General features: G+C 29.2%; 2 protein-coding genes across 5 annotated transcripts in view; one reads left to right on the plus strand and one right to left on the minus strand.

Moving 5' to 3' along the window:
• The first annotated feature begins 2,639 nt into the window (after positions 1-2,639).
• Positions 2,640-10,741, plus strand: LOC108753588 (clavesin-1-like). Of its 4 annotated transcripts, none has more exons than XM_018495303.1 (6): positions 2,640-2,931; positions 6,353-6,397; positions 7,256-7,655; positions 8,840-9,150; positions 9,241-9,334; positions 9,419-10,741. In XM_018495303.1, exons 3-6 carry the CDS (start codon positions 7,259-7,261, stop codon positions 9,565-9,567), a joined length of 951 nt encoding a protein of 316 aa, XP_018350805.1. In that variant the 5' UTR covers positions 2,640-2,931; positions 6,353-6,397; positions 7,256-7,258; the 3' UTR covers positions 9,568-10,741. The 4 variants fall into 4 exon arrangements, with proteins under 4 accessions (XP_018350805.1, XP_018350806.1, XP_018350808.1 ...); XM_018495306.1 differs by lacking the exon at positions 2,640-2,931 and adding an exon at positions 4,773-4,867 and having other exon boundaries at positions 6,363-6,369; XM_018495304.1 differs by lacking the exon at positions 6,353-6,397.
• A 795-nt stretch (positions 10,742-11,536) lies between these two features.
• The window catches only part of LOC108753397 (methylmalonic aciduria and homocystinuria type D homolog, mitochondrial), a 3,042-nt gene continuing 2,940 nt past the window's right edge, over positions 11,537-11,638 (minus strand). The window contains exon 5 of the mRNA XM_018494940.1: positions 11,537-11,613. Within this exon, the coding sequence (XP_018350442.1) occupies positions 11,537-11,613 (77 nt within the window). The remainder of the gene's footprint in view (positions 11,614-11,638) is intronic.

Here is an 11,638-nt window from a genome sequence, read left to right on the forward strand (position 1 = left end):
GAGAGAGAGAGACATGTACATTTAACAGAAACATATAAAGAATATACAGGACATATAAGAGTTAAATATAAAGAATTATTTTAAAACATAAAAATTCAAATAAGAAATATATATAATATAATACTCTGTAACTAATTAAAAATCAAATATATATTACATATTTCGGTCTCTCGATTAAGCCCTCTTTAGATATTCGAAAGGAAAATTGAGTGATGTTACAATGATAAAACCCAATCAAAGAGATGGATGATATTATATACATAGTAATGACGACCAGAAAGATGTTTCACAGAGAGACGGAAATTGCTCGCAAGCGGCTAGACGACCGATTGTTTAAAATTTCCCGATGTTCTTATAAAAAGTCAAATCAGAAATAAAATAAATGTATTGTACGATGATAAAAATCAAGCAAATATATCACTCTGGTAGAAAAAACTCATCGAACTGATCATACAGTTATGTTTCGCATGTCGAGAAGATGTTCGTCAATTTATATTAAGCGTCAATGTGTCGGTTTAAAATAAAATAATAAAATAGCGATATCACAGACAATGTGGAAAAAAATTGGACATGATATAAAATTAATATAGTGTATACAATTATTATATATAAATGTATTTAAAATAAGTCTCGAGGTAAAAATATATGTTACGACAGACACTGACTGAAGAATAATAATATATTAAAATTATCTTAATATTGCAATGTTAAATTTTATTTATTATCTGTATGTATGCCTTATAAAGGCCCTCAGTATCCGTTTGTAGATTAAGACTATTTTTTAATTTTTTGATGTTTAACATGTCCGAAATCAAACGCTTATTACAACATGATTCTTCATGTATATTTAACTTTAATTTTTTATTTAATAAAATATTTGATGACCTGCTTAATTATTACATTAAAAATATAATAAAATGTGTTATTGTCGACGTTGCGCTTGTTTATTGATATCAATGAACGAGGCTGCTTTTTTATAATTGTTGTTATGATTGTTTTAAATTTTTATTTTTGGAAAAATGTAAATGCCTCTCAAAGATATTTTGCAGTTGTAAGCCCGCATAAATAAATACAAACAACAAAATTCAGTACTTCTTCACTAAACCTATGAAAAATGAAACGAATGGAAACGCATAATAATAAATTGAGCAAGCATAAAATGAGAGTTTCTAAAATCCTGACTAGTTTTAAAATGCTAATTAGTTCAAGATATTAAACAATTTTTGAATTTATATTTACACAAATGCAGCACTAATATACATATATTATATATACCCAGACAACAAAAAGTGTTTAAAATCGGGTCATAAAACGTTTTTTGCGTCTAAAATATATACATATACTGATGTTTCATCAGTTCCCTTTCCCACGCTAAAGATTTCGTCCCTGATTAAAGATTCACCAACTTATAAAAAAAAAGAAAAGAAAAAACGTATAAAAAATTAGAGCAAATGATTCCGGACAATGAGATCCTAGAAATGGGAGTTTGGCCAATGATGTCTTTATTCTTGACTAGAAAAAGATATGGTCCGATCGTTGTTGTTAAAGGTTCCTTCCAAGCGCAGCATAATTTGAATATAGCAATGTGAAATAAAAATATTATCTCTATTTCCCGATCTAAATCATAATCTTTTTGCGTTTCTTATTTTATTTCTAACGCATTTTTTTCTAACTAGAATATTGACCGGACTCCTATTTCTAGGATCTTTACACCAACCTGGGTTGGATTAATGACGGAAAATTAATGGAATAGAGCATCAAGAATACTTTATTAGTCCTATAAAACTAGCAGGATCAAATCAGCAGAATCAAATCGAACTTATTGGAATTTTTAGTACTCATAATTTAGTTTAAGTTATTTACGAAATGTCACACGACAATTTTTGATAATCATTATGTACTCGTACATGATCATCCAACCATAATTCTCGAATGTCACTTCTACCGAAAATATTGAAAATTTTGTCAAACAAGGATCGTACTAGGACAATTTAAGTTGAGTTAATGGACATCAGGACCATTATATAATTAAGTTAGCCACTATAGACTTGTGGAACATGTAATAATTTATATACGTTAATAATATATAAATTTTGTGACGTTCTTGAAGAGGACCGTTGAAAAAAAGGACCGTCGAAATGTTTGTTGCAACATTGTTTATATGAAGTTTAATAAAATAATTTAATTATAACACATACGTTGCTTAAAAAGCACTCTTGCTAGGTTTAAAAAAACCCTTATTGTATATTAATTGAATATATATTTCTGTAAAAATATAGAAGAATAATGATATAAGAAGAAAAGTCAACTTCAATTTTATCAAACAATCGTGTACAAAATGGTTAATTATCCGCTTTTTAATGGATTGTTTAAATAGCAAAAGTAAGATTTTCTTTTTAACAACTTGTACGTTCTTAAGTATTTATAAAAATTATATATTTACGGATACTTATATACGGCGATATAATACGCGAATATATTTTCCGCGGATACTATCTCTCCTGAGAAATGAAGAACGCAAAGATGTAGGTGAAGGTCTTGAGAGTTCGTCCACGTCGAGAGTTAGCACCACCATGACGATCCCTACTTAAATTGACCAGCCAGCCGAGCAACTGGGTTACTTTGGTGTATACCGTCTAACAGTCAATGTCTTTCTCGTTTCAAACTTGGTGACTGCGTGTAAAATTCGACGTTGTACCTTCAATGTCGCGGATAAATCCAAACCGAGTCATAGCGGAATTAAGATAGTGCAACTTTTTATAGTCTTTTAACTATAAAAAGTCTCAATCGGCTAGATGATTTCTTGACTTGAAAAAATTTACAATCAGCTAAACAACGAGTGAAGCTCTCTGAAGAAACGAGAAGAAAAAAGGAACAGAGCGATCGTCGTGGGAAGAAGAGACTAAAAACAGCAAATTGAATATTAACCAAGTATTAATTATTATGGTTATTAATAAGTGAACAAGAATTAATTTAAAAAAGTTTTCTGTAATTATGTGCAATTTTAAATAAATGTGATAGCAAATTAAAGGCAAAAGCTTTTAGATATATGGAAAAAAAAAACTAAACAAAAATGCTCACTAATATGATTATCATTAATATGATTATCATAATATGATTGATCATTTTGAAACGAGCTAGTCTTTCTTAATAGATTAATTGAAAAGCAATAATATCCATTTAAATGCGAATTAAGCTTCGTACTTAATAAGTTAAATTAAACTAAAGGAAAACGCTTGAATGAAATAAAGAGAAAGTATACGTCGAAAGACCCAAGAGTAAAATGCCGAATTTATGAAGTTGATCGTGTTTAATTGAAAGATTGAATTATAGCTTGTATAAGACGCAGTTTAGAGCTTCTTCTCTCAGATGGAGGATTAACTCTCGTTACATCCGTCTGCAAAAGTGTGTTTGGCGAGCGTGAGTGGTAAAAGTGGATCAATGTAACCCGTCCATCAAGTTCGCGCGATAATATCCTCGTGGTAGTATACTCTAAAAAATAATGGTGTAAATTTAACATCATGATGTGATGTCTATATAATTCTCTCTATGTTAATATAAACACCAGAGAGATTGTAAATCCACATCATGTTGCTATTATTAATACCAACACGATAAAAATTTTAAATTATATGCATATATATATACGAGTATACAGCATAGTGTTGAATACACATATTTTTGTAGAGTTGTTGTACTGTCTTTTCCATCGGCAATAGAGATACCCCTTATAGCACCGATTATTGCGAAAAGTTTTCAGAAACGTTTCAACCTTTCACATCTCATATGTAACAATTCTGCAATATGTCATATGAAATGCTTTAACAGAAATGTTTCTAAAATCTATTACATGCAATAAATTGAAAAACATATTTAAACAGAACAAAAAATCAATATGATATTAAAATGACTCTAAAATATTTACTAAAAGTCATTTTTTGATCAATCGCAGTTCAGTTTAACATTATTTTGTTGATGTTATTGTGACTTGTTCTACTTTAATTGCGAAAAACTTTTGTATATGAATGGCTTGTTCTGCTTTAATTGCAAAAAACTTTTGTATATAAATAATGATACTGTATAGAAACTGCAAGTGTGATTTTTTAATAGTGATTATGTATAAGTGCTTATGCATATAATATGATTAATTAATAAAAATAGTTGGCGATATAATTACTATTTTTGAGAAGTATTTTAAGTTTATTCCAATAAACAGATTACAAAAATAATATTTAAATATATACTTGATTGATAATTAAACAAAATGTTCAAATTTATAATGTCGACATAACAAATTTAAATATTATTTAAATATCAATCAAGTATATATTTAAATATCATTTTTGTAGTATTAGAAATGGCTGAAACCTCTTTGGTAATATTTTTAGTATTTTTGCTATTATTTTAAATTACAGATTCTTTCGATGACATGTCATCAACCTTTCAAAGTTTCATAGAAATAAGAATTGCGGACATTTCGCTATTTCAGAGCTGTTTCAGAAATGTTGCAGACATATTTCGCAATTTTTTTTTGAAATGTTCCACTTTTCAGGTGAAATATTTCTGAGATACTTCTGAAAACTTTCGATGCTGTATGTGACCTTTCCTCTGTGATAACGCATTTCGTTAAGTCAGTAAATGATAATAACTGTGTTAAATGACGAATAACGGTATAACGGAAAACCGAAAATTTTTCATATTAACTAGTACCTAGTTGAATGCGTAATCGAACGTGAGAATTTGGAAGTCAGCATACGTAATTTAAGGTGTGTCATGCGAGTTACAAAAACTCGTCAATGCCACCGAATTACAACGCCGCGTTCTCTCATGGCGTGGTCTTGAATAGAAACGATATCGCGTTTATACGGTATTGCACTTTGAGTATCGTGATAGGATAGAAAGTCGGATCTGAGCGCACGGTGAATATAGCACACCGCGAAACGTGCGTGTTCCCATTGCAGCAGCGAAGCCCCTTCGTTTACTACTTCCTTCCAATGTCTCACTTTCGTTTCACGAATCGTTTAAGCATCGGAACACTCGCGAAGAATTTCAAGTAATAGTCGTTGGATAATAGCTTTCGAATTCAAGACTCTTGAAATAGCTAAGAAGAATCGATATTATATATTTTATGAAGAAGAACTTTTGTCAATATTCTTGTACGTTGATTAAAGTTAACAAGGGCTTATCTGAACCTTTCTCTGCGAGTTAAATTAACTTCCGATTAATTAAATTTCTTATATAATTATCACATTGCACAATACAATTTAAATGCATAAAAACAAACATGTTTGCTCAATACAATTAATTTGAAAATTGTGTAATATTAAAATTATACACTTGATTTCTAAATATTTTGATTAGAGTATGTAATGTAATTTAAAGCTGAGAGAGAGAGAGAGAGAGAGAGAGAGATATTACTAAAATATATAAATCACAGATATTAAGCTTATTACGAGAAATAATTTAAATTATCCTTCTTACTGGTTCATATTGTATAATATAAAAATTTATGAAAAAGTTATAATAGATCTTTCTTCATTCATCTTTTTCTACATTAAAATTATACATGGTAAAATATTTATTGATAATCACAAATTACATATATTATTTGTAAGGTTTAATGAATTTAATTCATTAATACATGAATAAAAAGTATCAGTACGATGAAATGATTATTATGTGTAAGACGAAAAATCTGATTTTATAAGATACACTGAAATAAAAAGAAAATATTGTTTAAATATTTTAAATAAATTTAATGCTAATTAGCAGTTAGTAATGCCTATATTTTGGCTATATTAATATAATTCTCTATCCATCGATACATTGTAATATCTCTATGCTTTACCGATGCTTTCCGAGACTTTCTCTTTACGTTCCATGCCATATTAACTGCTAGCGAACTGCTAGAATAATTTGTCCATGATTCGCTATTTAATTTTCTCATTTCTCATTGCTTTTATACATGGCAACTCTATGTCAACTATGTTTAATTAAGTAAAAAAAGTCTAACGTTTATAAAAATCGATGTTCTAATTTTATCAATAATTAAACAACTTTAGATTATTTTATACATACCAGTAATAATTAAACAACTTTAGATTGTGATGGTGTGTGTATGCGTGTGTGTGTGTGTGTGTGTGTATGCGCGCGTAGGCGTGTGCGTGCGTGTGTGAGATACTCTTTTTCCATTAAATGGATATTCAATCAAACAATTTAATATCAGCTAGATTCTCTTCTATTAAGAGAGCAAATTATTTTCTGAAGTAAAAAACCGATTTTTAAGAAATTGGTTTTTAAATATTTATATAATCTCTACTATAGTTCTAAATCTTATTAATATAATTTCCAGCCTTAAAAAGGGTCAAGGTATATTTAGCACAAGTATCACTTAAAGGTAAAAAGGTTAAAATAAATGTTTTTAATATTTATAAACCTAAAAAAATATTTATCATAATTTTAAATGTACATCTTTCTCAAGACGTATTATTTTATCAAGGTTTGAACGATGTTTTAGTTATATTTTAATATTTTTGAATGCAAATTCACACGAATATTTTTAACACCATTCGCTCAGTCTCTTCAGCTATTTTTTAAATTTGTATTTTTATTTTATTTTTATAAAACAAAAAAATGGATATTAACTAAAAAAATTGATTTTAAAAATGACCTAAGAATTTAATTTGTGATATAATTATCTCAGTTCGATTTAAGATTGCGTTTAAAAACCGAAAATGACTTTGGAGCACAACTGTAAAACTGGATGTGTATGTACGTGTAAATTTACGCTGAAATATTATTTAAAACGTTAAGATCCAACTTAAATAAGACCTTTTCTAAAATTTAAAAAAGCAAATTCATTTAGTAATTTTTAAAAATAATTTTTCAAATATTGTCATTTTTTTATTTAAAATAATAATTTATTTCCTTAAATATTTAAATTAACTAACATAATTGATTTATATATTTTCTTCGATTAATATGCTGTTTTCAGAGATAAGAGTAGCTATTATTCGCTACATTCGATCAGCAGAAAAAGCAGCCTTGCAACAACTATTGTAAAATTCTTTAATATGATTAATCTTCCCCTTAGTGTCTCTCTTACTGAATCGAAATACATAAATAATCACATTAAAGGATTTTACAATAATTGTAAAGCTGCTTTTTCTTGCTGATTGAATGCAGCCAACGTTATTCGCTCAAGACGTAAAATCCATTGAGATAAGACATTAATTAAACTTGCATTACTTTTCAGACGATGGTATCGGAAGGACAGCCAAAGAAATATGATGAATATAAGAGTACGCTGGATGCGGACACATTGGAAACAGCTAGATTGGAGCTCCGTGAGGATGACAACACGAGAGATCAAGCGCTGAAGCAATTTCGTCATTGGATCGAGAAACATCCTGCGATTAAAAAATGCAGAACCGATTCGTTGTTCCTACTAAGATTTCTTAGGACGAAGAAATTCAGTTTGCCGATGGCGCAGGAGATGCTAGAACAGTATCTCACTATCAGGCAACTTTATTCCAATTGGTTCCAAAATCTCGATGTTGATGATCCGGAACTTATGGCCATCATCGATAATGGCTATTTAGTACCACTGTTAAAGCGAGATCAACACGGCCGAAAAGTGTTACTGTCATGTGCAGGTACCAATCCCATGAATACAAAATACTAATTTAAGACGCAGCTAAATCATGACATATTATAGTAAGGTTGCTCCATCTTCGGACAAACTATTATGTGATAATTTATTTAATGGATTAAAGAGTAAAAGAGTAAAAGCATAAAAAAGTAAGAGAGTGAGAATTAGAGAGTGAGCTGAAGTTTGTCAAAAAGTAGAACAACCTAGCCTAAATTTATTAAATATAAACAATAAAAAGGATACAGCCACAATGCACGATGTATTTAGCGAAAGTCGTATATTTAAAAAATTATTTCATATGATAAGTAGACGTTTCAGTCAAGTCTTGACCATCATCAGTACAATAAAAAATATAAATGTTAGATACAAATTTATATTCGCTTATAGAAGGAGACTTTATGCGATATAAATTCCTTGTTACTTGAACATTTGTAAGGCTTCGTATGAAAAATACGGAATTTCCGAATGTAAATGTATATCTTTCAATTCTGAACTAGCGAATAATTTTTAACATTCTGTTTAATGTCTGTAATACCATTTATATTTTTATTGTACTGATGATGGTCAAGACTTTTGACCGAAACGTCTACTAATCATATGAAATAATTTTTTAAATATACGACTTTCGCTAAATAAGTAAATACATATCGTGCGTTGTGGCTGTACGCTCTTATTATTTATATTTTGTATTTAGCTACCTCTAAAAGTTTTTCAAAACTAAATTTATTAAATTAAATGTCTTTTGTTCATCTCAAATAAAATCAAACAAGCATATTTTTTTCCTACATTTAGCACAATCTTCAAGTAGCATTTATCTATGGTATTCCACATTCATATAAACGTAGCTAGTCATTTATTTTCAGGTTTCAAAGGCGTGCATTCACAAACTTAAAGTCCGCAACTCTCGCGAACATTATTTCATCCTTCTCTTGTCATCAAATATTAAACAAAATTGAAATGACGCATGCGAGTGTTGAGAACGTTAAGTGGAACACATTCTCAATACTGGCATTCAATTCATTGTATCGAAAGTTACCTAGTTTTTAAATAAAATTCTTAATTGTGTTTGATATTATTATTATTATTATTATTATTAAATCTGACATTTCTGCTTCATAGTTAATTTCAAGCAAGTCTCCGAGCATATATTAGATATTCATACTACTTTATTTTCTGCGTTTTTTTAAGGGCGTTTCGACCCTAGTAAATTCTCATCTGCCCACTTGGTCCGGGTTCATAGTATAGTGGTAGAGTCCTTGTTGGACGATGAGAAAAATCAAGTCTATGGCTACACATATCTCAACGACGAAGCAGGATTGTCCATGAGTCATTTCAGCACGTTGTCTTTCATGGACATTCGTAATATATTGAGGTGCGTACAGAACAGTTCACCGATGCGTCACAAGGAGACGCATATAATCAATCTACCCAACAGCGTAGCGAAGATCCTCGAATTCAGCATGTCTGTATTAAACGACAAGTTTAAGTCTCGCGTTATGGTAAATATCGTGAAATGGTAAATTTCGTTATGGTAAATATGGCTGCGTTTAAATTTACACATCTGACAAATCAATTTGCAATTTTTTCAGATACATAGGAATGTACAAGAGCTAAAAGAAGCAGTAGATCCAAAGATACTACCGAAGGAATATGGCGGGGAAATCTCGCTTTCGGAAATGATCGGTACGAAGTTTTTCCTCGCAATTCTTCCAAATTTCAAGCAGACTCAAATTGTATTATTTCCTAACTATGCTATCTATCTTTTAGACGAATTTAAGAAAGAACTAAAACAGAAAAAAGATGAACTCAAGGCTCTCGACGATATGTATATTGAAATATCGCCGAAATATTATCAAGAGGCTAACGAAGAATTAAGCGGAATATGCGGTTCGTTCCGAAAGTTAGAGGTTGATTAAGAACAATCTTTTCGATTTTACAACTTCACATTGTCAGCACCTTATTTAAGTAGTTATTTTCATATTATGTGATTACACGTCGCGCATTAAATGTTATGAACAAGTGTTTTACCAAAAAGAACCATAGAAATATATTATTATGACACAGAGATCGTGAGCACGTAAACGTATGTATGTAGCAATTTATACATCAATAATTGTTAGCTGGTTTTAACTACATAGTTATATTTTTATTCTTAGATATGTTTCCCTCTGAATCGGTTTACGATATAAACAAAAAATAAAATTAATTAGATAATATCAAGTAACATCCTGGTATAATCTGTATATGAAATGTACGAAAATTTTGATATAATAACACCTCGAAATGTTGTGTGTGTATAGTACTCGTTTATAGCTTATATGTACATAAGTTTCCCTTGTAACAGTTAAGATTTCGTAACGCATACGAGTTAATGCCCGTTCCGCCGGTGGTACCAAGTTACCTATGATCTATAAGTCATTATCTTGATTACTTTAAGATTGTAAATTGTGATTTGACATGCTCTTAAGCTCACATTACTTTATTGATCTATCAGGTTTCAGGATAGAAACTTTTATGTTTTATGTTGTGTATTTTATTATATATATTCTGATTTTTCTTCAGTTATTTCTCTGACATGGAGATTATACATCATCTAAATTGGTCTTTAACATTTCACGTCATTAAGACACATACTGAAAAACTTTTTGGTATTTGTAACTATAATTACATATAATTATATTATAATTATAACTACTATATACATATACTGATTGATTGGTAGAACTATACATTAGGACGGTTGTTATTTTAATAACTTTTAACATCGGAATACTCCCTAAAATGTTCAATATCTCAAAGAAAATAACAACAGAATTTTTTCAGATTTTTTTGAACAATATTAACCCGTGTCACCAGGACACAGTAAACGGAAAAGCATCTTGAGGTGTCTCAATCAAATTTCAAAAATTATTAAAATAATGGCCATCCTAATATACATGTATATACACTTACTACTAATACTATAATAGTCATAATTATAATTATAGGAATATGTAATTATAGGTCTAAATACCAAAAATTTTTTCTCTCAGTGCGTCTAGTGCACGAAACGTACATTCGTAAATACGTTTTTTTGAACATGTTTTATATATATTCGAGTTAGGAAACAAAGCTGTTAGCTATATATATATGAAGATCTTAAGATTTATAATGTTTATTATATAATGCTTTTATATTGTAATATTATTGTTTAATGGAACTTGGCAATTTAACAAAAGATTTTTTCGTAAATTCGTAAAACATATTTAATGATTATTTAGACTTTTTTACTTTACAGTTATATCCGAGGTGTGACGCCGCTAAAATCTCTATTGCGGGACTATATAATTCTGATTTGATTTTTTTCTAACATGAAGAAAGAAAGAGAAAGAGATTGTACATGATATTTACAGAAGATAGGCGTCGATCGTAATTTGTGATGAATACGCAAGATTTAATGATTTCTTTAATGTTTAAAGGAAAAAATAACAATGTGTAATAGAAATAATAGTTTTAAGAGTAATTGCAATTTGTATTGATATTATCTAAATAAAAAAATGTTTTATTCTCACTATCGAGAAGGGTTCATTCTCCAAATAAGATGTCTAAAATTTATAATTTATTTAATAATGTTATACATTTTTATCTTTGCTAAATAAACATTAGATAGTTTACGGGCATTAAAAGAGATAAAACATACATTTCCATATTTTATTGAACGTAGTACTAATAAACATTTATCATAATATGACATCAAATTTGCTAGATTCGTTTACCTTTTTATAGTTTTAATCGCGCATCTCAATTGGGTATATATGTATATAGGCGCGGAAGAGATTTTTAAAAATGATAAATCATTCATTATATAAATAAACTAAATCGTCTTTTTTGTATATATACATATGTTTATTGATTCTCGTTATCAACGTTTATTATTTGTTTTAAAAATTCTGTGCTTGCAGGCGCTGTAGTATAAAGACTTCCTGAAATTAAGGAAAAAAAGTCAGA

This window comes from Trachymyrmex septentrionalis, unplaced genomic scaffold (genome assembly GCF_001594115.1).
Source record: "Trachymyrmex septentrionalis isolate Tsep2-gDNA-1 unplaced genomic scaffold, Tsep1.0 scaffold7, whole genome shotgun sequence".
NCBI classification, from domain to species: domain Eukaryota; kingdom Metazoa; phylum Arthropoda; class Insecta; order Hymenoptera; family Formicidae; genus Trachymyrmex; species Trachymyrmex septentrionalis.